This window comes from Carettochelys insculpta, chromosome 6 (assembly GCF_033958435.1).
Source record: "Carettochelys insculpta isolate YL-2023 chromosome 6, ASM3395843v1, whole genome shotgun sequence".
Classification (NCBI taxonomy): Eukaryota; Metazoa; Chordata; order Testudines; family Carettochelyidae; genus Carettochelys; species Carettochelys insculpta.
This window is the reverse complement of record NC_134142.1, coordinates 123,538,569-123,566,142: the sequence shown is the minus strand read 5'-3', so window position 1 is coordinate 123,566,142 and position 27,574 is coordinate 123,538,569. Positions and strand designations below refer to the sequence as shown.

The 27,574-nt window shown below is 45.7% G+C and overlaps 1 protein-coding gene across 2 annotated transcripts; it reads right to left on the bottom strand.

Moving 5' to 3' along the window:
- Positions 1-112: 112 nt before the first annotated feature.
- On the bottom strand, positions 113-27,150 carry LOC142014914 (uncharacterized). 2 transcript variants are annotated; one of them, XM_074998187.1, is made up of 10 exons: positions 26,904-27,150; positions 21,102-22,112; positions 18,161-18,234; positions 17,489-17,553; positions 15,352-15,575; positions 13,874-14,136; positions 9,057-9,182; positions 7,266-7,407; positions 1,196-1,237; positions 113-472 (listed from the first exon to the last, which is right to left on the bottom strand). In XM_074998187.1, the coding sequence occupies exons 1-10, from the start codon at positions 27,148-27,150 to the stop codon at positions 186-188; spliced, it is 2,481 nt and encodes an 826-aa protein (XP_074854288.1). In that variant the 3' UTR covers positions 113-185. The 2 variants fall into 2 exon arrangements, with proteins under 2 accessions (XP_074854288.1, XP_074854289.1); XM_074998188.1 differs by having other exon boundaries at positions 21,102-22,109.
- Between the last annotated feature and the right edge of the window lie 424 nt (positions 27,151-27,574).

Here is a 27,574-nt window from a genome sequence, read left to right as displayed (position 1 = left end):
TCACATTTCACATTAACATTCTAGTCGAAAGTGGGAAGTCAAACACTGTTCTCATTAATACTATATTTATGTTTCATTTTGAAATAGGAGTTATTGCTTGCGATATTTTACACTGACTATTTTAATTTGGTCTGCCCTGAAAAGTGTGGTGCAAGATGAAAAAAGTTTTGGGAAGCACAAGGGAATCAGGCTGTTAGCCTGCGAAGTTTCTCTGCCCGGTTTCTCTGGTTGATGGCGTCCAGCACCAGAGTGATTACCCTCACCACATGGCTCTTCCCGTAGTAACGGATCAACAGGTCAGCGATCTCCACGGCTTCTGCATTCTCCAGGTCACGTCGAGGTATTTGGTTGCAGAATCCCTCTGCCTCCAGCATCCCATCTGTCAGTTTGCTCTTGAACTCCTTCAGTTCTGCCTCCTGGAGGTCCTTCAGGGTGTCCAGGATGTGATCTCTCAGTGTCTTCTTCCTGCTACCTATTAGAACATGGGCCAGCAAAGTCCAGTCCAGCCTTTCTCCATGCAGGTGCCATCCCTGCTCTCCTGATTCCCTAGCCTCTCTCCCTCTCATGTTGCATCCAGCAGCCACTGCAGGCCCTGAGGCCAGGTGGAAAGCAGGCCCAGCTCGTGGAAGGGGTGGGGCCAAGAAAAGAAGAAGGGGTGGGGCCAAGCGCTGTCAGCTCTTGTCACTGCCTGGACTGTGGCACTGCCCCTGCTACACTCCGTCACAGTCTCACATAGCTGGAGCGGCACTGCCGTGGCACTTCAAAGGAGCCTGAAACAACCCCTCGTCCTCTCATCAGCAGACCTGGTTGCATCTCTCCCCTCTACAGTAACCCCCGGTACCTCCTTGCAATCCCAGTCCTCCGTACGTAACTGCCTCTGGTCCATTCTGTGTGGTTCCCCTCTGCTCAGCCCTCCCACTGATATCTCCCTAAATCTGATACCTCAGTCTTCCCCTCCTTGCTGGAATATGTCCCAGTGCCCGAGTGTCATAATCCCCATGAGAATTCCTCCCCCACCCTGATGTCCATCCACTCCCTGCACCTGCTCTGAATTAGAATCCTGGATCAGGGCAAGACTGCTGGCTAGTGGTTAGAGTACAGGGTGGAAAGGGTAGGAGTCCTAGCTCTGCCAATGGCTCACTACTGTCTGTTTTCTTTCTGTAATTTCCATTTTACAAAAATAAGATGAACTGACCTGGGTGGTGTTGCAGTGGTGGTGACTCGTGTTCAATGTCACCTAGAAGGGAGGCGGGAAAGAAGAGTGAAACAAACTTTTTATCATGCATTTGTGTTCGTTCTGCTCCCCTCACACCACAGGTGCAGATGTGAGTGGCTAAGCCAGTCCCATGACAGCGTGAAGCTGAGAACATGATACCCCAGTTAATGAGTTATTCTGATTCCCTAGAAGAATCTATGGCTGGATACCAGTGTTCCCCGTAAATTGAGTGCTGGGGCATTCCTGGTACATTCCTGCGATTGGTCAGGGAGGCAGTATGTGTCACCTGTTTCTGGGAGTAAACAAATGACACCAAAAATGACCCACATTATATCTATCATCAATCACTCAGCCAAACAAAGTACCCCAAGGGCCCAAAATTAAAGCATAAGGACTCCCAGTGGAAACACACCCTGCCAGCTGTTGGCACTCAGCTAATCAGCTAGGTGGCATCTAAATCTCTCCTGGGTGGCTGCCAAGCGCTCAGCTTACACTGTCCAGCACCAGGTCAGCCTCCAGCTCAGATTATCAGCTTTTTAGGACAAAGACAGCACACAACACAGCACAGTCCTGGTCCCTGAGCATTATAGTAGGTCACCTATAAATTAACGTATTTCACCTCAGACAACCATGTACTGGGCCATGACTGTGGTGGGTTCCATGCTACCAAGCAAATAAAAATGGCCTTGCCCTCCAGACTCCCATCATCAGTCCTCCTTCTGGGTGCCCAGCTGTTCTGCACCATAAAACATTCTCAATTGCTCCTGTTAGGCAGGAAGGCAAATGCTTAGCTGCCCCCACTACTCTTTGATGAGCCTGCTCCGGTGATGGCAAACTTCAGGCCCTACACTCAGCAGCATAGTAAGTTTCAGTAACGATGGGCACAAAAGTTTGTTCCACAAATGTATCTATGCCTTGAGAGGACAGACAATTTCAGTGTATTTTCTCCACTCTAAGATTTGTTTTGAGGTAGCACCCAGAGGTCAAAAGGATGAGTCTTCAGTACCAAGGTCACCAGTTTAATCTCATTTCCAACACAGACTGACATTTGTAAGTACAGGGGACCAAAACAAAAATTGCAATAAAAACTGACAAATCAAATAGGATTGAAGGAGGGGGGTGAAGGGTGGGGGAATGTTAATTGTCCTGTCTGAGATAATTACGAGCATCAAAGGAAGGGAAGCAGTCCTTGTAATGCGCGAGGTAATTGATGTCTCTGTTCATACCATGTGTTAATGTGTTCAACTTGAATATGAACTCCAACTCACAAATTTCTTGCTTGAATCTGTTGTTAAATTCTCTACGTTCCAGAACACAAATTCTCATGTCTTTAACAAGAGTGGACCACTTCGCTGAAGTGTTTACTGACCGGCTTATCTGTATTGAGTTTCTTGATGTCTGCTCTGTGTCCATTTATTCTTTGGTGAAGGTTTTGCCCAGTCTGTCCAATGTACATAATAGTAGGGCATTCCTAGGAGGGTGGTGAAGCACTGGAATGGTCTACCCAGGGAAGTAGTGGAGTCTCCATCCCTGGAGGTGTTTAAGTCTCACCTTGACAAAGTCCTGGCTGGGCTGATCTGATGGGTTTGGTCCTGCTTAAGGCAGGGGGCTGGACTTGATGGCTTTTTTAGGTCTCTTCCAGCTCCATTGTTCTATGATTCTATGACATGATTAATGGCATATATAATGTTGCTGATAGTGCATGAGAATGTGCCTTTGATCTTGTAACTAACATGGGTAGGTTCAGTGATGGTATCCCCAGAATAAATATGTGGACAAAGTTGGAGCAGGATTTGTTGTAAGGAAAAGTTCCAGGATTAGGATTACTGTGGTGTAGCCTGTGATTGCTGGTGATAATCTTTCTCAGGTTACCAACAAGAAGTCTTGTGGCACCTTATAGACTAACAGATATTTTGGAGCATAAGCTTTCATGGACAAAGACCCACTTCATCAGATGCATGAGTTGCCCACAAAAGCTTATGCTCCAAAATATCTGTTAGTCTATAAGGTGCCACAAGACTTCTTGTTGTTCTCGAAGCTACAGACTAACATGGCTACCTCTCTGATATTTCTCAGGTTAGGAGCTTGTCCATAGGAAAAGACAGGCCTGTCACCTAGAGCCTTCTGGAGTGTAGCATCCTGATCCCTCACCCCCTCCTTCAATCCTATTTGATTTGTCAGTTTTTACTGCAATTTTTTTTGGTCCTCTGTACTTATAAATGTCAGTCTGTACTGGAAATGAGATTGATCTGATGAAGTGAGTCTCTCCCACGAAAGCTCATCACCGAATAATTTTGTTAGTCTTTAAAGTGCTACATTTCTGCTGCTTTGTTTTATTGGAATACAGACTAACACAGCTAACTCTGTTATTATTCAGTACCAAGAAAATTGGTATAAACAATACTAAAGAACACACTGATCAGACACATAGATGAATGAGTCAACATGGTTTTTGTAAAGGGAAATCGTGCCTCACCAATCTACTAGAATTCTTTGAGGGGATTAACAAATGTTTGGACAACAGTGAGCCAGTGGAGAAAGGGTATTTACATGTGCCTGGTCAGATAGGAATATGCTGAACAGTACTGGTCCCAGTATAGACCTGAGGAGGACACCACTATTTACCTCTCTCCACTCAGAAAACTGACCATTTATTCCTACCTTCTGTCTCCTGTTTTTAACCCAGTACCAATCCATGGGAGGACCTTCCCCGTTATGCCACTTCAGCTTACTTTGCTTAAGAGCTTCTGGTGAGGGACCTTGCTGAAGGCTTTCCGAAAATCTAAGTGTAATATATTCACTGTAGCCCCCTCATCCACATGCCTGTTGACCTCCTCAAAGAATTCTAATAGATTGGTGCCGCATGATTTCCCTTTACAGAAACCATGGTGATGCTCATGCATAAGTCTGATTGTTCTTTTTTTTTAGTATGGTTTCAACCAGTTTGCCTTGTAATGATGTCTTGCTTCCTGGCCTGTAACTGTCAGGGTGTCTTCTGGAGCCTTTTTAAAAAATTGATTTCACATTAAAAATGTACACACTTGGACTGAGGTGGAGATGGACATAGGAAAGGGATGTGTTGAGAGCCTCTGGATTGGGCTAAAAGGAGTAAAAAACAAGGGTGATGTCCTGCTAGGAGTCTACTACAGGCCACCTAAGAAGATGTAAGAGGTGGATGAGGCTTTTTTAAACAACAGACAAAATCATCCAGGGTCCAGGATTTGGTGGTGGTGGGGGACTTCGACTATCCAGATATATGTTGGGAAACTAACACAGCAACACACAGACTATCCAAAAAGTTCTTGGACTGCACTGGAGACAACTTTTTATTTCACAAGGTTGAAAAACCTACTGAGGGGAAGCTGTCCTAGATTTGATTTTAACAAATAGGGAGGAACTGATTGAGAATCTGAAAGTGGAAGGTAGCTTGGGTGAAAGTGATCATGAAATCATAGAGTTCACAATTTTAAGGAATGGTAGAAGGGAGAACAGCAAAATAGAGACAATGGATTTCAGGAAGGCAGATTTTGGTAAACTCAGAGATCTGGTAGGTAGGGTCCCATGGGAAGCAAGACTGAGGGGAAAAACAACGGAGGAGAGTTGGAAGTTTTTCAAAGGGACATTATTAAGGGCCCAAAAGCAAGCTATTTCTCTGAGTAGGAAAGACAGAAAATACGGCAAAAGACCGCCTTGTCTTAACCAGGAGATCTTACATAATCTCAAAATAAAAAAGGAATCATATAAAAAATGGAAATTAGGTCAAATTACGAAGGATGAATATAGGCAAACAACACAGGAATGCAGGGGCAAGATTAGAAAGGCAAAGGCACAAAATGAGCTCAGATTAGCTACAGGCATGAAGGGAAACAAGAAGACTTTTTATAAATACATTAAAAGCAAGAGGAAGACCAAGGATGGGGTAGGCCCATTGCTCAGTGAGGAGGGAGAAACAGTAACGGGAAACTTGGAAGTGGCAGAGATGCTTAATGATTTCTTTCTTTTGGTCTTCACTAAGAAGTCTGAAGATGGAATGCATAACATAGTGAATGCTAGTGGGAAAGGGGTAGCTTTAGAAGATAAAATAAAAAAAAAAGAACAAATTAAAATCACTTAGGAAAGTTAGATGTCTGCAAGTCACCAGGGCCTGATGAAATGCATCCTAGAATACTCAAGGAGCTGATGGAGGAGGTATCTGAGCCATTAGCTACCATCTTTGGAAAATCATGGGAGACAGGAGAGATTCCAGAAGACTGGAAAAAAGCAAATATAGTGCACATCTATAAAAAGGGGAATAAGAGCAATGTAGGAAACTACAGACCAGTCAGTTTAACTTCTGTACCAGGAAAGATAATGGAACAATTAATTAATGAAATTATTTGTGAACACTTGGAAGGTGGTGAGCTGATAGGGAACAGCCAGCATGGATTTGCAAAGAACAAATCATGTCAAACCAATCTGATAGCTTTCTTTGATAGGATAATGAGCCTTGTGGATAAGGGAGAAGCAGTGGATGTGGTATACCTAGATTTTAGTAAGGCATGTGATACGGTCTTGCATGATATTCTTATCAATAAACTAGGCAAACACAACTTAGATGGGGCTACCATAAGATGGGTGCAAAGCTGGCTGGATAACCATACTCAGAGAGTAGTTATTAATGGTTCTCAATCCTGCTAGAAAGGTATAATAAGTGGGGTTCTGCAGTGGTCTGTATTGGGACCAGTTCTGTTCAATATCTTCATCAACAATTTACATATTGGCATAGACAGTACGCTTATTTAGTATGCAGATGATACCAAGCTAGGAGGGGTTGCAACTGCTTTGGAGCATAGGGTCAAAATTCAAAGTGATCTGGACAAATTGGAGAAATGGTCTGAGGTAAACAGGATGAAGTTTACTAAAGACAAATGCAAAGTGGTCCACTTAGGAAGGAACAATCAGTTTCTCACATACAGAATGGGAAGCGACTGTCTAGGAAGGAGTATGGCTGAAAGGGATCTAGGAGTCACAGTGGACCACAAGTTAAATATGAGTCAACAGTGCGATGCTGTTGCAAAAAAAGCAAACATGATTCTGGGATGCATTAACAGGTGTGTTGTGAACAAGACACGAGAAGTCATTCTTTCACTCTACTCTCAGCTGGTTAGGGCTCCGTTGGAGTATTATGTCCAGTTCTGAGTGCCGCATTTCAAGAAAGATGTGGAGAAATTAGAAAGGGTCCAGAAAAGAGCAACAAGAATGATCAAAGGTCTAGAAAACATGACCTATGAAGAAAGGCTGAAAGAACTGCGCTTGTTTAGTTTGGAAAAAAGATTAAGGGGAGACATGATAGTGGTTTTCAGGTATCTAAAAGGGTGTCATAAGGAGGAGGGAGAAAATTTTTTCTTCTTGGCCTCTGAGTATAGAGCAAGAAGCAATGGGCTTAAACTGCAGCAAGGGAGGTTTAGGTTGGACATTAGGAAAAAGTTCTTAACTGTCAGGGTGGTCAAAAATGGGAATAACTTGCCTAGGGAGGTTGTGGAATCTCCATCTCCGGAGATATTTAAGAACAGGTTAGATACATGTCTATCAGGGATGGTCTAGGCGGTACTTGGTCCTGCCATGAGGGCAGGGGGCTGGACTCACTGACCTCTCAAGGTCCCTTCCAGTTCTAGCATTCTATGATTCTATGACTAGCTCTTCTACAGTCATTTGGTACAGAAGCTGATTTAAATGCTAGGTTATCAAAGCTAACCATTGGGCCTTTGAAGCCCATGTTTGCTGAGAAGTGATTATCCAGAGCCACCTCCCCTTCCTGAGTGCCTCTTCTGGACAAACTAAGTCAATAGATAGCTTCAGCAAACACCACAGTACCCAAGCCACTGTACAGTACCAATGTAACATTACAAGGCAGCTCCAAGTCCATCACAATAGGACACAGCTGGGATGCATTCTTACTGCCTTGGTCTGCACTTGAGTTTTGCTCTGACCATCATCAGCAAGTGCTGAGAGTGATCGTCATGCACAAACTCCTCACCCCTACCAAGATCTCTGGATGAGCTGAACATACCTGGTCTCACAATGGCCTTCCAGATGCATTGGCTATCACTTTGCTTTACCAAGCTAAGCTCCAGCTTGTTCACGAAGCCTTGGCTGTAAATCTCCACATAATGCTGTTTTTCCTGGGGATCTACGTAACAGAACTCCGGCTCCTGCAGTGAAGACAAGTTGCTCCAAGAAACAGGGGCCAGTAATAGGGTGGCTCTCTCACCTCCCATAAGTGCCCCTGTCTGCACAAATGTGTGTGTCGGCAATGATGTGGTTCCAAAGCCTCTGGACAACTCAGCCCTCCTGCCAACTCATGCATTGTACACAGGAACAATCCCCCTCCGGGGTAATCGTTTAATAGGGATCTGTCATGTGCTATCACTAATGTCCCATCATAGTCCATTCCCTACTTAAGCAGGGAGTAGGGCCTCCAAGGCTTTCCCTCCTAGGCCGCGTCTACACGTGCACGCTACTTTGAAGTAGCAGCACCAACTTTGAAATAGCGCCCGTCACGGCTACACGTGTTGGGCGCTATTTCGAAGTTGAAATCGACGTTAGGGGGCGAGATGTCGAAGTCGCTAACCCCATGAGGGGATGGGAATAGCGCCCTACTTCGAAGTTGAACGTCGAAGTAGGGCACTTGTAGACGATCCGCATCCCGCAACATCGAAATAGCAGCGTCCGCCATGGCGGCCATCAGCTGAGGGGTTGAGAGACGCTCTCTCTCCAGCCCCTGCAGGGCTCTATGGTCACCGTGTGCAGCAGCCCTTAGCCCAGGGCTTCTGGCTGCTGCTGCTGCAGCTGGGAATCCATGCTGCATGCACAGGGTCTGCAACCAGTTGTCGGCTCTGTGGATCTTGTGTTGTTTAGTGCAACTGTGTCTGGGAGGGGCCCTTTAAGGGAGCGGCTTGCTGTTGAGTCCGCCCTGTGACCCTGTCTGCAGCTGTTCCTGGCACCCTTATTTCAATGTGTGCTACTTTGGCGTGTAGACGTTCCCTTGCAGCGCCTATTTCGATGTGGTGCTGCCCAACGTCGACGTTGAACATCAACGTTGCCAGCCCTGGAGGACGTGTAGACGTTAGTCATCGAAATAGACTATTTCGATGTCGCTACATTGAAATAAGCTATTTCGATGTAGCGTGCACGTGTAGACGTAGCCCTAGAGGGAGAGGCCTCACCCTCACTTTAGGGCTCTACCATCAGTCCATCAACACTTACCAATAGCTCTAGTCTTTGACCACCTCTTCACACAGAGCTCTCCCTGGTGATGCTTCAGCTCCAGCAGCCAGTCCAGTAGGTCCTCTCTCTTGGAGGACTTCCATTGCACTGTGCTGGTTCTGGTCCTGCTGCTGTTCATATAGGGCCTTCTTGGCCCCTGATTGGCTGCTGCCTTCAGTCGGAATTCTAGCTTCCCTTGGAGGACTTCTCTATGGTTACTGGGACAGCATGTGACAAGGCCATAAGCCTCCAGCAGGAGGCTTCAGGGCCCAGTCCATCCCATCACTGCCAGAATGAGCAGAGCTGGGCATCAACAGTACAAAGGACATCCCAGTCACCAGCAGAACCTAGCTCCAGTCTTCAGTCATCTCTTGCCTCAGTTATTAAAACCTCCTCACCACTCTCCTCCAGCACCTCCAAATGTCTCTGCAACTTCCTAATGCAGGCCATATTGTGTGCAGGGCGAGTGCCCCTACAACGCCTCCCTGCAGCACAGCAATCCCTGGGGCCCTGACTAAGTTTCAATGATCACTTCAGGAAAGGGCCTTGCTATTTTTTGGCCTCCTTTGAAGCACACATGACCATTTCCACTCACCTCAGGTGTTACTTCTACATCTGATGGGCTGAAGACAGCATAATGGGAGCCACAGGTCAGGGGTTTGGTTTTAGGAGGTTTCCATATACGTATTGATTTGTAGTTCCTTTCATTGTCATTGATTACCTATGAAAACAAGCAAAGTCATTGCTGAAATATAACTCTGTAGAAGGCATACAGCCCTGGCTCAGCTGATCTGATGGGTTTGGTCCTGTCTTGGGCAGGGGGCTGGACTTGATGGCATTTTTAGGTCTCTTCCAGCTGTCTTGTTCTATGATTCTATGAAGACACTGAGTGCAAGAGACTATCACATAGGCAGGCAAGTCAGTGCAGGTTAACTGGCCAGTGTTCCCACTAACTTTTTCCATCCATGAGTGGAATAAATTTTGTTGTGCACCAAGGTGGATGTGGATGTGCACCACTAGTAGAAAAACATGATGCTCATTGTGGGCGGCTATGGGTGCTCTGCTGATCAGCTGTGCAATCCCTGAATCTTTCTTGGTCAACCACTCAAGTGCTCAGTTTACAGGGAATGCTGGTCCTGGCTTCCATTTTCATTTACACAACAGCCCATGGAAGGAAGAGTGCACTGTTATGATGACAAGGGTAAACAAAGCTGTAAAAACAGCAGCCAAGGAGTAAACTTGGTTCAATGTTAACTGTTTGTAATTAAGTTATTTTTGTTCAAAGTCACAGACAGGACGCGGGCAAAAAACAATAAACCACAGATATAGAGCTGAAGCCCATGGTCAAACCTTGCCACCACGGCTGAAGCCAAACCTGATATCTCTGAAAATCCTAGCACCTGTGACAGCTTCATAGCCTTATTTCTAATGGGTCTGGGCAAACTTCCTTTTTAATTATGACAGATAATATCAATATTTATTTGTAAGCACTGTTTTCTACTTTTAATCTATTTAAATTTTCACATATGTGGGAAATTGTGGGGGCGTGAGGCAAGGATGGGGCAATAATTTAATGAGTGTAGAGGTTGAGATTCCAAAATATAAAGCTTTATAAGTGGCAAAACACAAACGTCCACATTACATGTCCACATATACAAAGTCAATTGTTTCACATCTATCTCTGACAAATTCTTAATCAGCATTTCTCTTTCTTCGCCTATTTGTATCTTTCAATGATCAGTGGAACCATTTTTTTCAGTGATGGATAATCCACCACAATTTTTGTGTGTGTACAGTGAAATCAATGTTTACCAACATAGATCAACCGACTACAAGGCTGATTGGCATAATTCATTCATTCCCATTTTTAATTCAAACTGCCTAAAAAGAGGAGAGAAATAGATCTATTGCCTTCTCCCTTCTTTATGATTGATAATGAAGTCTTGACATGGTTTATTTAAAAATTTATTTGCTGTTATTTGCTTGGATTTTTTGTAATCGATAACTGGACAGTGTAGGTAATGTTGACAAAAAAAAAAAAAAGAGAATAGAATTACCCAGATTTTAGAAAGTTTAAAAATCGCACCACTTTGATGCTAATGACTGATATTTAGAGTAAGCCTTTGTCAACATGTAACACATGCATCTTTTCACTTAACATGGTGACAGCTAACAACTAGCATTTCTTAGAGTTCCCAGGGGCCCTCCAGGAAAACTGGTAAACAACAGCCTTGACCTTCCTGAGATTTCTACTTTAAAAAACAAGCAGGGAAAAAAAAAAGCTAGTAAATGGTCTTGTAGGAATTCTGCGACATAATAAAACCCAAATTTTATATATATGTCTATATATCTATATATATATATATATATAAAATTTGGGTTTTATTATAGATATATTTGGGTTCTCACAGCAATAACATCGCTTGGACCAAAGGAAAGAATACATCAGGATTGGTTCGATGAGAACCCAGAAGAAATATGTTCAGCACTGGAAGTAAAGAGAAAAGCCTTTATTGAATGGCAGAATGACCCCTCCTCAGCCTCCAAACGGGACCATTTCAAGCACCTTCAGAGCAAAACACAGAAAGACCTCCATCAGATACAAGACAGCTGGTGGGAGAGCAAAGCCAAAGAAACTGAGCAGTATGCTGAGACCCACAACTCAAAGATGTTCTTTAGTGCTGTTAAGACTGTCTATGGACCCTCTAAACCAAGGACTACCCCATTGCTCTCATCAGACAACACAACGCTGGTCAAAGACAAAGAGGGCATCAACGAAAGACGGCAAGAACACTTTAGCAACCTCCTTAACAGACCATCGACCATAAATAATAACATCCTCAATGAAATTCCACAACAACCCGTCCTGACAAATCTTGACTTTCCGCCCACTATAGATAGATGAATTAAGAAAGCTGTTAGCCAGATGACTTCCGGAAAAGCTCCTGGAAAAGATGAGATACCAGCAGAGATATATAAAGCGGCAAGTCCAGCAGCACTAGCAGCGTTCCATAGCGTGATCATCAACATCTGGGAGGATGAAAACATACCACAGGACCTCCGCGATGCTATTATTGTCTCCCTTTTCAAGAATAAAGGCAGCAAAGCAGAAAGTGGAAACTACAGAGGCATATCCCTCCTCTTCATTGGAGGGAAGATCATCATCTGCATCATCTTGAACCGCCTAATAGCCAGTATTTCCGAGGCAAATCTACCTGAAAGTCAATGCGGTTTTCGACCGGACTGGAGCACAGCTGATACGGTGTTTGCTGTCAGACAAATACAAGAGAAGTGCATTGAACAGAACATGCACCTGTACGCTGTCTTCCTAGATCTGACAAAGGCGTTTGATACCATCAACAGGGAAGCCCTTTGGACCATTCTGATATGACTTGGCTGCCCAAGAAAATTTGTCCAGATTATACGCCTTTTCCATGACAACATGACAGGCGAAGTACTGTCTGATGGAGCCACATCAGCCCCCTTCAACACCACCAACGGCGTCAAACAAGGATGTGTTCTCACTCGTGTCTTACTTAACCTGTTCTTTGCATGCGTCCTTAACCGTGCAATGAAAGATCTGGACTGAGGTATATACCTGAAATACCAGCATGATGGTTCACTTTTTGACCTCCGTCGCCTGAATGCAAAGACTAAGACACTGCAGAAACTCCTTTCTGAGGCACTCTTTACCGACGACTGTGCCCTTATGGCTCACACTGAAAATGATCTTCAGCACATTGTCAACAAGTTTGCCGAGGCCTCGCAACTTTTCGGACTAACTATCAGCCTCGGAAAGACAGAAGTTCTCCATCAACCTGCACCTGGATCAAATGCTCCTGTCCCGAGTATCTCCATTGATGGTACTCGGCTTAAAGCAGTGGAGAACTTTAAATACCTGGGTAGTGTCATATCCAGTGATGGATCACTGGATAATGAGATCAATGTGCGAATATCCAAAGCGAGCCAGGCACTTGGCTGTCTGCATGTCAAAGTTCTAAACCACCATAACATCCGGATGTCAACAAACCTGCTTGTGTACAGAGCTATTGTTCTCTCATCTCTTTTGTATGGGATCGAAACATGGACACTATATAGGCGTCACATCAAGCACCTCGAAGCATTCCACATGCACTGCCTCCGTAACATCATGAAGATCCGCTGGCAAGACAAAGTGCCCAATCTTGAGGTCCTCGAGAGAGCCCAGATGACAAGCATCACAGTGATGATTATGAAGTCACAGCTACGTTGGACCGGTCATGTCAGCCACAAGGATGCCAAGAGAATCTCTCGCCAGCTTCTGTATGGTGAACTCTCCCAGGGCATCCAGCGTATAGGTCGTCCACGGAAACACTACAAGGATACCATCAAAGCCAATCTGCAGTACAGCAGTATCAAACCTAGGGACCTTGAGGACGCCACTAGTGACATAAGAACATAAGAACAGCCATACTGGGTCAGACCAAAGGTCCATCCAGCCCAGGATCCTGTCTGCTGACAGAAGCCAATGCCAGGTGCCCCAGAGGAGGTGAACCGAAGACAATGATCAAGCGATTTGTCTCCTACCATCCATCTCCCACCTTCGACAAAAGGCTAGGCACCATACCTTACCCCTTGCTAATAGCCATCTATGGCTCCAAATATTTATCGAGCTCTTTTTTAAACTCTGTTAGAGTCCTGGCCTTCACAGCGTCCTCTGGTAAGGAGTTCCACAGGTTGACTGTGCACTGTGTGAAGAAAATCTTTCTTTTATTAGTTTTGAACCTGCTACCCAACACAACAGCCAGAAACCTGCTACGTGCAACAGCCAGAAATACCTGCATTGCCTTTGAGGAAGACCGCTGCTGGTGTCTACAAGAGGCACGTGAACAACATCACAGAGCATCAGCAATGCACAACCCACAGATTGCAAACTTCCCATGCACCACCTGCGGCAAAATGTGCACCTCTAGAATTGGCTTACACAGTCACCAGAGGGCACACCATGAGACCAATAACAGATGATCTGCACAGATTTGTCATCATTGGATCGATGGACTACCATTATTTGGGTTTTAATACAGATATATATATCACTTGCAGTTCCTCTTTAGAAATCCATGCAGCCTATTTCCTAGGTAGAATATCACATTTCAAAGTAAAAAGCACCAAGTGGATCTTACGCATGAAAGCTCATTACATAATACATAAATTTGTTAGTCTATAAGGTGCTACAGGACTGCTTGTCATTTGTGAAACTACAGACTAACACAGCTATCCATCTGGGTCTATGGAATTTAGAGAAAACCTTCGCTACACTTCTCTTTGGGCAGCTGTTTCACTGCAGTGTGTGTAATGGGATGTCCTGGATTACTCCAGATGATGTGCTGTAATGGTGAATCATGAATCCGACTCTTGTTGATTCTCCCTTACCTGTTTCAGTGCAAGTATGTCAGGTATCAAGTAAAGGTGGAAAGTGAATTTTTGAGCCCTGAGTGCTCGGTAGAGCAGCGTCACACTGTGGATCGAAGGAAAGAACATCGATTTTATTTTTTGCAACATGCCCCAGCAGGAGAAGCTGGGGTTCTCCATCACGGCGTGGAACGGCATCACTCGCGTTGGCTCCTCCAGCATCATCCTCCCATCCATGAAATGGGCAACTCGCATCTGGGTGATGGTGATGCTGGCCTCTTCCCCTGCAAATGGATGTCAAAGGGAATGAGGTGCTATTTTGCTTGTTCCTGGCACCTGAGAGCACTGCCCTAGGTCTAGACAAGGGATGGGGACCCAGGAATGCTAAGCTCTCTTCTGAGTTATGGGCAGGGAAGAGAGAAGACTTAGGCCAGGGAAGACTAAGAGTCAGGACTCTTGTCTATTGCATAACTACATATTAGTGTCTAGGTACGATAATTAGACTCTTTATAATGAATCCTGAAAGGACTTCCACTGCCTTCCCAGGAGGGGACTGAGCAGCTGACGGGTGGGTGAACAAGCTCACAGGGGAAGTGAGCTACACCCAGTATAGGACTGACACAGGTTCATTCCCCCACCCTCCCACCCAGCATGGAGCAACGGGAAAGAGAGAAGATGGACTGAGTCCCCGTCTAGTTCCTGATTTTCCCTGGGGCAACCCATTGACGCTTTTCTTCAGGGCTGGTAACACTGATCTAGTCCTCCATAAGTCCGTGACCTATATTTTAAATGAGTGTAGTGAATAGGAATTGGGTAGCATCTCTTCAACCACCCAAGGGCCAGTAAGTTGGCCTCCTCTCTTCTGTTGCAGAAGCCACCGGAACCTAACACGGTAACACTATAAACTTCCTGGGCCTGGCTGCATCTTCTCATTGGACCCTCGACTGCAGTCTTAGGCTCTGGTGACTTCTGCACGAGAAGAGCAGAGGCCAGTGAACGGCTCTCAAGCTATTTAAAGAGATGATACCCAATTATGCCCAACCTATATGCAAATAAACCCAGCTGTGCCCGAGGAGTTTCCTCAGATTCTTAATGTTGGGTAAAGAGGAAAGTGACAACAAGAAACTAATATTTTTAGGGGTGCTTGCACCTGCTTTTCAAAGTACGATCAATGACTTCCTAATGACAATAAGCAGAGCAGAAGATACAGCCTTGGGGAATTTGTTGTCCTCTGCATCTCTCCTGAGGACTCTCCACATGCTCAGAAGTTATAAGAGCTTGTTAGTTTCCAAGAGAGACCAAATGACTTAGCCTCTCAGCTCTTTGACTTTTGTGCTAGGTTTCATCCCCTCCCACCCCTTCCCCAATGCCAAAAGGCGTGCCTTCAGTCTCTGCAAATATTTAGGGCATTTGTGGGTGTTTGCAGTCAGATTTGTTACAAAATCACTAAGCTCAATGGATTACTGAACTTTGATAGTTCCATTATTTATCAGACATACCTGTGAGGCACAGGAAGTGTGGGAGGTGGACGGCTGCCACTGCCCCTGCTGGTTCCGCTCTGATGTTAAACAAAGGCCCGGCAAACATGCACTGGAGCATCTCCACTTCAGCCTGATGGCAACGCCAGGATTCATATTCATAGTGGATAGTCACGGCCGCCCTCACCTCAAAGCCCAGTTCAGTGTTAGAGCATCTGAAGAAGCCGGCCTGGCGGAAGCGAAGTCTATGCATCAAAGGCAGTGGAAAGAAGGGGGTTAAATGATGCAAGATGCAAAGTGCCTGTTAATTTTATCATTCCCTGATGTGATGGGGTGGGAAACAGGCACAGAGATTATAGGCCCAACAGAGTAAGTGGTTGTGAGGGAAGCAGAGGAAAGGATAAAAGGGATTTTATATATATCCGATAGAAGATTTACCCTGGGGTTGTTTGAGCCCTTAACTCAATTAGTTTTTGTTTTTGTGGACCATATAATGAAAATGTCCATGCTTCGTTTAAATCATTTTTCTGGGTTGAGGCTGCGGAATTCATGGTGCAGACTGCCCTGGAGAGAAAGAACTACCCCAGCCCTCTCACCGCAGCAGCCTGGTGAAAAATGCCTCTCCACGGCCGCTGCAGCTAAGAGTAGCAGTCCATACAAATCTGAGTGGGGGAAAACTGCAGTCCTTCCTACCCTCCCTAAGGGGTCTCCAGAGGTCAGAGGCTAAAGGCTGGGGCAATCCCAGTTATGTGGGGATGGGCATCCCCAGCCAGCCCCTTTCTCCTGCCTGCTGATTCTTCCTCTTTTCTGTATGGTTTAGTGAGAAGCCAATCCCATTCCTTGCACACCCCGTTTTCCTGGCAAAACCAAACTCTGACCTTGCTTTAGTTATAGTAAGAATAAGCGATGTACCAAGTTTGGTGGCTCTTACTGCTTAGGAAGTGTTCTTGAACAAACAGATAAACACAGACAATCACAAATATACACATATTTACTATCCGTTTGAGGTGCCCCCCCAGTATGGGTACAGGTAAAGCCCTGTAAATCCACAGATATCTGCTTCATAGCCATGAATAGCCACAGGTCATTTTTGCAGACACAGAGGGGAATACAAATTTTGTAACCTAGAACTCTGCAAATGTGCAACTATCTACGTGCACAGGCATGGATACAGATATCTGCGGATAACGTTTACAGATGCAGATACAAATTTTGTGTTTGTGCAAGGCTCCAGGTACAAGACACTACAATGCACTACAAACCCACTGAATTTTTCTTTGAGAGAAAGGTGACTTACAAACATTATATTGCTGGGTACAGAACCCAGCAGTCCTGATGCCAAGCCTGCTCCACCAGCAATAGACCCTAAATGCCAGAGTCAGAGACAAAGCACATGCAGGGCCTCTGATGGGGACAGAAGGGAGAACAGGCAGTTGCCTGGGGCCCCACTGAAACACCACAGCAGTGCTGTGCCACCACTCTACACAGCTCTGTAGGAGTGGGGGGGGGCCGTGCAGGACTGACTACCACTGAGCACACAGTTGCTGTCGGTCCCACTGAGACCCTCATACACTGATTGTCTAACAGTTAACTTAGAAAAGACAGTGATTTTAGCTCAGAACAGGCAGGCCAATGGCAGAATCAGCTCTAGGCAACAGACAGCTAAACATTAATGTTTCCATCCCCACTTCAATAGTCTTCAGATAAATCCCTGTTATGGGTTTCAAATGTCTCCTAAGATGTCTATAAATCTATGCAGGCCATCCCTCACAGAGCATGTATGTCCTGTGATTTTCATAGGTTTATAAACATGGGACAAATTTAGGTGGATTTCAAAACAACAGCAGAAAACCCTCACCAAATATCAAGCCCCTGCTTTAAAGCATTGAGGAGCTAGAACTTTTCAAGGAAACAGTTGTAAGGGTTTGTAAACACAGGCTGAACAACACTTGTCTCTATTATTATTTTCATAAACAGCTGAACCATTTAGCTAATGCTTTCCCCCAGAAATGTCAGCAACCCAGAATGGAGAATTGCAGTTTGAATTTTGGCAAATTAGTAAGAACCTGAAAACAGGGTCTCATAATGGAAAGTGTTAAACAACCTTAATTCTAAGTGTCATTATCGACTGCACTTAAATAATGGCCCCAGCTCTGACCTGTATGTTTTCTGGTTCTTCACATGGTCTAGCAAAATCTCTGGATTTACTTCTTCAGCAAAATCCTAAAACAAAACATCTGTATTAACTAGGCTCCAGTAAGGATTTGGCTTTCTTCTAGATATAACCTTCACTCTGAATGCCCTGGGTGTGTAGTGCTTCATTTTGTGATAGCTACATGTCTATTTTTCACCCTTACATTACTAACACATATTTAATACTAATTCCATCTCACTGCAGTCTGAATTTTATGTGGGTTTTACTAATTGGAAGTTACATAGCAACTTAAAGGCAGTTTTCCAAGAGCCAGAATTAAATCCATCTTGCTCTCTTCACTGGATTGATTTTTACATATTAAGTGGAGCAGAACTCTTTGCTGCTACTCCAGGCAGTAGTTCTGGATCTGAGCTACATGGGGCCAGCTTGGTCAAGGCAGAAAGAGCCATAATCTTGAGCAGAACTCTACCTCAGTTGTTTGTAACCTCTTAGATTCTTTCCCTCACCCCTGGACAGTTGATCCAAACATATAAACATAGGCATGCAGTTTCCAGGAGATAAACAGTGTCCCATCAGGGGCATCTGCAGACAGCAGACACACGGACAGTGTGAGATAGTGTCTAGACACAACAATGATGGGGACAAAACACACAAAGAACAAACACAATCCCCTACCTTCTCTCTGTGACACAAGTCACATCTGTCTTCCCACGAGCCTGAAGTGGGGTCTTTGCACCAGTTTCTCAAACCTGCTGCAGACGGGAAAGTGCAAGGTCAGGCAATACATCCTGAAAGCAAGACCAAGCCCAGCTCTGGGGAGATGTGTGGGTCAGGCCAAGCACAAGATCCTTGCACTCCCCAGAGCCCAAAGACTGAGATTAGCATGACAACAGTGTTCCATCACTCCATGCTTACTTCTCCTCTGTCCCTACTCCACCACTGATCCTTCTCTCTTCTACTCCCTCTCCTCTCCACTGCCTGTTCCTGCTCAGCGAGCTTGGCCCATACGATCCCTGTGCAGATACAAAATTTGTATCCATCTCTGCCTTTGTATCTGCAAAAGTGAACTGCGGATATCCACAGCCACAGCCACAGCCACAGATGTGGATACCCAAGGATGTAACCTGCAGATTCGCAAGGCTGCTTGATCTGGGAGGAGGAGTGATGGGAGGAGGAAAATTCAAAGGGCATAGGAACAGACTGTGATGTGGAATTCCTTATGCTTTATGAAAACATGCCTTTGGCTATGAATATGACAGAACTGGAATATGCGTTGTGAGAAATACTTCATGGGATATAATGTTTCACAGAAAAGTTGTAATCTACTGAATACAATTTTCCCATTTGTGGGCATGTATAATTCCTCTATCTGAACTTAGAAATATAAAACATAAACTTGTTTTACTAATGCAGTCATGTTAAGTGACAGTCATTAGCAACACTCAAGGAACTTGATGGCCCCATACTCAGGACAATACTCTATGAATAGACTTGTTTTGACTGTAATGAGACTGTCACCTGATGCTGTAATTCATCTTGGATGCGGGGGATTTTTTCCCACAAGAAGAGAGCAAAAGCTTAAACAAGAAGACATAGTATTCCCAGCTTTGGCAAAAACTAAACTCAGGAAGCCAAACAAAAGGGGCAGTTACCAGACATCAGAACACCCTTGCTTACCACCCAAAGCATCTACTGGAAACATCTGAAATGTGACAGGGCGAAAGGACTGAGCGCAGGCTGGAAATGAATCCCGTCTGTGAAGATAATTACTAGAACAACTGACAGGGAGAGATATCATATGAGGCAAGTTTCTTTAGTATATTAAGTTTAGTTGGTGTGTTCTGTTTTATTTTGCTTAGTAACCTACTTTGTTCCTTGCTCTAGGACTTATCTCCTGTGTCTATCTGGTGATAGGAAGAAGGGCTTTGAAAACTTGGGGGTCCTTTCGGAAGCTCCCGTCTCCATGGGCGGCGCACTATTCAAAAAGCTGCACTTTCGAATCACTGTGGCTGCCATTATGCTAATGAGGCACTGCATATTCATTGCAGCACCTTATTAGCATCTTTTGAACCCGCTCATTAACATGTCCCTTTTGAAAGGAAGGGGCACGTGTAGACCCAGCCATAGACAATTAAACCCTTATTTTTGTACCTAATAAAAATCACTTTTGTTTACTAATAAACCCAGTGTTAATAAAATTATCAGAGGGCAATCAGCTGTCAATATCTCTTTATGTAAGAAAGAAGGTGGACATCATGAGCTTACTCCATATAAAACTTTAAATAGCGTAAGATGGATTTATTTGGGGTTTGGCTCCTACTGGCTGTACATTTGAGAGCTGAGGCAAGTCTCTTTGGCTGAGCCTTCCCAGAGCTGACCTGATCTCAGTATCTGTATGATAATGAAGAGGGCTGGGACCCCATCTCTGTGTCACTGCTGGAGGAAGCCTGAGGGCCTCGCTCAGCAGGACAGATTTCTGGGGTGCCTATTAGGACAGGAAAGTGGGCTCAGTGGTATTTCAGCACACCAAGTGACAGTCCTAAGGGGGTCTCAGCAATTGAATCTGTTACACAGACACCATCCTGGATAAAACTAAAATGTCGAGTGTTTGGAACTGGCTTCTGCAATTCATTTCCCAGTCTCCATGCCTAGACAGCCTGAGGTCATACAGAGAAAGTATTTACGAGGGGAGCTAAAATCCATTTCCCCTACCCTGTTCATGCAGTAGCACATTCTGTCTCTATAAGCAGGTGGGCAATGGTGACTAATGTTAAAATAATGGACAAATCTGTGATGTCCTGGGACACTTGAGACTTTTTTGGGCTTCAGTTCCGATGGAAGCTGTTCCCATCTTCATCGCATATATGATAAAGTAGAGCAAAATACTGGTGGGAAATTCCAAAATTTCAACATTTCCCCTCCTGAATCAGGACAAAAGTTGAAACAGCAAAAGCTTTGGCTGAGTAAGTTCTGAACAGTTTGCTATTGAAAATGTGCAATGTCTTCCTTTGGCATTTTCAAATGAAAATAAACACGTCAACATTCCTGAATCAAATTAATTTCATATTTTGTTGAACCAGCCACAAGCACTTTGGAGTCAGTTCAGTGTTAAACTGCATTTCCTGGTGGTGGTGACCTTCTTCATTAACGCTGGGTTATTGTTCCTAATGTTCCTATTTTCACCTTTGGGTTGGGAACCCTAAGCAGACTACGTCTCCCAAGATGCATCAAAAGCCATGTGACTCTCCTTGCAGCAGGATCAGGAAGATGGCATGGCATCGTGGTAGATGTAGTTTGACCAGTGAGCCCAGGTGACAGGATGAAGCAGGACTTGAACTGCCACTCCCATAAGAAAAGGCACCCAAGGAAATGCAGCTTACTGCTGAACTAACACAAAACAATTTGGATCAATTCAACAAATCAAAACATATTGATTCAGGTCAAACCAACTCAAACTGAAATATTTTGTTTCAATGTTCCCAATGGAAAAAATCAAAACATAATCAGCAAATTCAAAACATTTCCCATGGAAGCTCTTCAAGAGAATAATGTTGTCTCTCCAAAATCTAAAGTAATCCTGAAAGAAAACTCCCAGCTAGGTCTAAAGGTTTCTCACCCTTGTGGATTCTCTTATGTTTTGTGAAATTGGAGCGGTCATTGAAGGTCTTCTGACATCTGGTGCACATATAGGGTTTCTCTCCAGTGTGGATTCTCTGATGACGAATAAGGTTGCAAGTCACACTGAAGCTCTTATTGCAATCCAAGCAGCGATAGGGTTTCTCTCCGGTGTGGCTTCTCTGATGTATCCTTAGAGCACTGTTGGTCACGAAGCTTTTCCCACATTCGGAGCACTTAAAAGGTTTCTCTCCTGTGTGGATTCTATGATGTATCCCTAGATATCCCTTGGTGCTGAAGCTTTTCCCACATTCGGAGCACTTAAAAGGTTTCTCTCCTGTGTGGATTCTATGATGCTGGATCAAGCTCACTTTTTGATGGAAGCTTATCCCACACTTCATACATGTAAAGGGTTTATCTCCAGTGTGGATTCTCTGATGATGAGCGAGGCTGGAGCAGTCACTGAAGCTTTTCCCACATTTGGGGCACTTATAGGGCTTCTCTCCTGAGTGGATTTCCTGATGACAGATGAGTTCTGAGTTCAGACTGAAATTCTTCCCACACTCAGGACAGTTGTAAAGCTTCAGTCCCTGGTGGAGTTTCTCATGTCGATTGCGATTGGAGCTGTCATTGAAGCTCTTCCCACATTTAGAACATTTGTAGGGTTTCTCTCCTGTGTGGATTCTCTGGTGCCGAATAAGGTTTGACTTCTGACTGAATCCCTTTCCACAATCACGACACATATGAGGTCTTTCCTCCTTTTGGATTTGAAGGTGGAGAATTCTTTCTCTGATTGTGATTTTCCTAATGTGCTGTTTGTGGGGACTGAGTTCCCCATGTCTCCCTCCCTGTGGGTCTTGTGGCTGATGTTCTGCTATGCCCTGACTCTGGCTGGCATCTCCCACCCCAGGACTCCAGGGTCTCTTTGAGAATGTCTCACAAGGCTCTGCTTTCAGAGGCCCTTCCTTCTGAGAATTCTCCTCCTTGTCCTCACTCACTCTGTGAACACCTGCTGGAAAAAGACAGCAATCAGTAACTCAGGCATTTCTCTTTCTCAAGTCACACCAGAAAACTCACATTTTACAAGCTGATAAACTCAAGTCAGCACCTTTACACTGTCCACTTAGATCGTGAAGTCCGCTGGCTAGAGAGCTTGTTTCTAGAATATCACACACACCAAAATATCTGATAGTCTATAAAGTGCCACAAGACTTCTTGATGTTCTTGCAGCTACAGACTAACATGGCTACCTCTCTGATACTTGTCACACACCTATGGTGGATCTAAATAATAAAATACTTGATTCTTCACTGCTCTGCACCTTGTGTTCTCACTTACACTTGTGGAATGCAGCAGTAACTACCAAACCAGAATTACCCCTTACAGCAACGCTTTTTATGCACAAATGGTATCAAAAGCATCACATGACCCAATCTTACAGGGGAGATGTGGAGCTTATTTAGAGATCAAGGAGAAAGCAGGGCAGAGTTAATGTTATTTTGGGAAATTTTATCTTTCCAGGGTGAGAATTAATTTCTGGTTTTGGTGAGGTGGCACCCAGCAGGTGGGAAGTGGAGCTTGTCTGGTTTTTAGATCAAGGAGGGTGTTGGCAGGCAGCGCACAACATTTGGCACAGAAAGTAAGTCAGGAAGACAATTGCAAGCACTAGACCAAGTTGGGATGACTGAAGGAAAGTGGGTAGGGAAATAGTGAGGCAACTGTCGTGAGTCACATTACTTGCTGAGGCACACCCGAATGGGTTAGAAGATGCTGAGTCCTCTGCAGACAGTATGCTTTGGTTTGCTTGTACAGCTGCGTATGAATGAATACCCCTGGGTGTTTTACAGCTCGCAGAAGCTCTTACCCTAGCCTCAGAAAATGCCTCTAGCTCCAGCTCCCAGCTACTGCCCTCTGTGGCAGGGACCAAGAAGACAGTGCATGGGAAAGAGAAAGTGGCAGAGTTAAGGGGCAGAGCAGATCACAGGTCAGGGGTGTTGAAACAAGTCAATCCTAGGCACACAGGGAGGGTGAGAACACCTCCTGCACATCCCTTTGGGGGAGCAGCTGTGCTCCTCACCCCCTGAATTTGACCTGTGAGCAGGCCAGGGCTGTGCCTACTCATCCTCAGCTACTTTTGTGTGTGAGGAGTCCGAGCCCAGAGTGTGGGAAAGTGGATCAGGAACTGCCTTATGATAAGATGGCAATGGTGAAGGTGCTTGGTCCCGGAGAGATCAGGTTTCTATTCTTGGTGTTGCCTCTGCCAATGATGTCCTGAGTGACCTTGGCCAAGACCTCAGTTCCCAAGATGTCATACAGGGATAATAATAACCTAATGTGCAGTAATGAGGGCCATACGGAAATATTTGGAAACTGAATGGAAGTTGGATGCTAAAAGGAGATTTAAAGGGTAGGGAAGGAGCGGAGAATTTCTGGTTCCCACTCCACTCACAACTGATCATCCATGCAGGGCCAGGTGCAGTCTGGCCCATAGCTTTTATAAATGAACTGCTGCTGGTGTACAGATCACAGAACTTCAATTTTCTGTAGACTCCATAAAAAGTACAGTAAATCCTCGAAATTCATGACTTCGAGTTGCACTAAACTCACATTAACTTGAGTTAAGCCCAACTCAAAGTCGCTCTGCGGCTGTCTGCCCACCAGGCTCCCCCATCAGGAGGAAGCCAGGTGGGCAGACAGCCACCGGCATTGGGGGAAGCCAGGGAGAAGCTGCCGCCTGGTTCCCATCTCCCTTGACTTGTGCAAAATTTAAGTTATGTGGGGGTTTCGAGGAACGCAACCTCTGCATAACTCAGGGTCTACTGTAACTATTTCCAAAATATTCATAATTCAAAAGCATTTCCTCTATATTTAATACGTGTGTTACTGATAATTGGAATAATAAGCTAATAATTGCAATAAGTTTCTAATATTTGGAATGAAAATATGGCTGGGGTACCTTTTCCTGCACACACACTGTTCTCTCTCTGTGTCTCATACTCACACATTATCATGTCCCCAGCTAAAACTTCTCCAGCGCATCATCGGTGATCTATAACCCATCCTGGACAATGACCCCTCACTCTCACTGACCTTGGGAGGCAGGCCAGTCCTCACATACAGCCAGCCTGCCAACCTGAAACAAATTCTCACAAGCAAATATACACCTCACCACAGTATGTCTAACTCAGGAACAAATACATAAGAACATAAGAACATAAGAATGGCCATACTGGGTCAGACCAAAGGTCCATCAAGCCCAGCATCCCATCTGCCGACGGTGGCCAATGCCAGGTGCCCCAGAGAAGGAGAACAGAAGACAAGTGATTTATCTCCTGCCATCCATCTCCTGCCCTTGTTATGAAGGCTAGGGCACCATACTTTATCCCTGGCTAATAGCCATTTATGGACCTGACCTGCAAAAATTTATCAAGCTCTTTTTTAAACCCTAATAGAGTCCTGGCCTTCACAGCCTCCTCGGGCAAGGAGTTCCACAGGTTGACTGTGCGCTGTGTGAAGAAAAATTTCCTTTTATTAGTTTTGAACCTACTACCCATCAATTTCATTTGGTGTCCCCTAGTTCTTGTATTATGGGAAAAGGTAAATAATTTTTCTATATTCACTTTCTCCACACCATTCATGATTTTATATACCTCTATCATATCGCCCCTCAATCGCCTTTTTTCCAAACTGAAAAGTCCCAGTCTCTCTAGCCTCTCCCCATATGGGACCCTTTCCAAGCCCCTAATCATCTTAGTCGCCTTTTTCTGAACCTTTTCTAATGCCAATATATCTTTTTTGAGGTGAGGAGACCACATCTGCACGCAGTACTCGAGATGTGGGCGTACCATAGTTTTATATAGGGGAAGTATGATATCTTTTGTCTTATTATCGATCCCTTTTTTAATAATTCCTAACATCCTATTTGCCTTACTAACTGCCGCTGCACACTGCGTGGATGTCTTCAGAGAACTATCCACTATAACTCCAAGATCCCTTTCCTGATCTGTCGTAGCTAAATTTGACCCCATCATGTAGTATGTGTAATTTGGGTTATTTTTTCCAACATGCATTACCTTACACTTACCCACATTAAATTTCATTTGCCATTTTGCTGCCCAATCACTCAGTTTGCTGAGATCTTTTTGTAGTTCTTCACAATCCCTTTTGCTTTTGACTGTCCTGAACAACTTGGTGTCATCTGCAAACTTGGCCACCTCACTGCTTACCTCATTTTCTAGATCATTGATGACCTGCAACAAACCTTGGTGCCAACTCTGCCTACATATCTACATCAATGAAACCATCACAGGACCCAACCACTTTGACCACACCACCAGGGGTTCATTCACCTGCATGTCTACTAACGTGATATATGCCATCATGTGCCAGCAATGTCCCTCTGCCATATACATTGGCCAAACTGGACAGTATCTACATAAAAGAATAAATGGACCCAAATCAGGTACCAGGAATGGCAACATACAAAAACCTGCAGGAGAACACTTCCATCTCCCTGGACAGTCAGTAACAGACTTATAAGTAGCCATCCTGCAACAAAAAAACTTCAAAAACAGACTCCAAAAAGAAACTGCAGAGCTACAATTCATTTGCAAATTTGACACCACAACTCAAATTGACCAAAGACTGGGAATGACTGCCAGCTGCAAAAGCAGTTTCTCCTTTCTTAGGCTGTGGCCACATTACCCCCACCTTCCGGAGGGGGCACTCTAATGGGCCATGTCAGCAGGTGCTAATGAGGTGCTACCATGAATATGCAGTGCCTCATTAGCATAATGATGGTCATGTGCATTTCGAAAGTTGCGCTTTCAAAACGCATGTGGCCCGTGTAGCTGGGGGACTTTCTAAACAACCTCCTGATTTTGAAAGCCCCTTAATCCCAAAACCAAACGGGGAAAGGGGGCTTTCGAAATCAGCGGGTCATTTCAGAAGTCCCCTGGCTACACGGGCTGCATGCATTTCAAAAGCGGCACTTTTGAACTGTGTGCGGCCGCCCTTAGGCTAATGAGGTGCTGCATATTCATGACAGCCCCTCATCAGCACCTGCCGACATGGCCCATTAGCATGCCCCCTCCGAAAAGGAGGGGGTAAAGTGGCCACAGCCTTAGTGTCCCGCTCTCCACATCAGCTGCTGGAAGTGGGACCTATCCTCCTTGACTGAACTGACCTCCTCAGCTCCGGCCTTCCTCTTGATTCGTACTCCCTTCCCTTCATGTGCCTGTACACTTAGAGCTGCCTCTGGAAGCTCCACTACCCGCATCTGAGGAAGTGCCTCTTTGCCCAGGAAAGTTCATACTCCACCACCTGCCCCAGGACAGCTGAGCAGAGAGAGGTGGAAGGAGGGCGGTGACTCCCCGCACTGGGGTAGGGAGACCAGGGCTGGGAGCTTTCCGCTCCTGGCTCTGGTGACGTTCCCAAGCCCAGTGCAGCAGCTGGAGGAGGGAACACGCGGCTGCGGGTGGCCCGGCGCGGGGCGGGGCGGGGAGCGACGCGACCAGGCTGCGAGAGAAACGAAAGTGAAAGCTGAGCTGCCGGCGGGGCGCGAAACGTGGCTTACAGCCTGGCGGGGTCGCGGGTTGGGCGCTTCGCCGGAGCAAGGAGCGGGCGAGCTCTTTGGGACATCACGCGAGGGCACATTTGCTCTCACAGCGGGCTGCTCCCCCCGCCCCGGTTTCTGCAGCCAGCGAGCCCCCAGCACACCCCGGGGGAGGAGAAAGGGCCGTGCACCGCCGCTGTGCGGCGCTGGGCTGTGCACGGGGTGATCGCCCCCCGGCCGGTCCCTTACCAGCGCTTGTTCTCCGGATGTCCCTCAGCACCCTCAGGGTGAGCCGCGCCCCATAGCGCTTGCCATAGTATCGCCTCAGCAGGACACCGAGGCCGATGGAATCCGCGGGGATCAGGCTGCCCGAGGGGATGTGTTCATAGCCCTTCTTCAGGGGCACCATTATTAGCTTGGTTTTCAACGCTGTCAGCTCGTCCTCCCCCAGCTCCTCCAGGATGCCCACCAGAAAATCTCCCTCTGTCCGTCCCATGCTGCTGCTTCTGCCGCCAGCTCAGCTGCAGAGCGGAAAGCCCCTGAGCCAGGAGCAGGAGGTGACTCCTCCCAGGCAGCGCGAAGGAAGAAAGGGGAGATCCTGCCCCTGCCACTTTCCCAGCCCTCCTTGTGCCATGTGGTCCTGCAGGGAGCTGTTTAGGCTTTGACTGTTGGCCGTCGTGGTTGGGTGCTGCAAAAGTGCCCCCTGTGCTCTGCTCAGTGTCTGCACTGCAGCTGGGAGCTGCCTCCCCGCACCCAGGGGCAGACTGAGGGGAGCTGTGCTGGAGCGAACAGTGGGGTTATTGCAGCTGGAGGGTGGACAGGCTTGTACAGTACGTGGGTGGAGAGCCCCCATTGTTGCCTATGCCGGGAATGTTTTGCTGTTTCCAGTTCTCCCAGTTTTCTTTTTTCTGCGGGCGGGG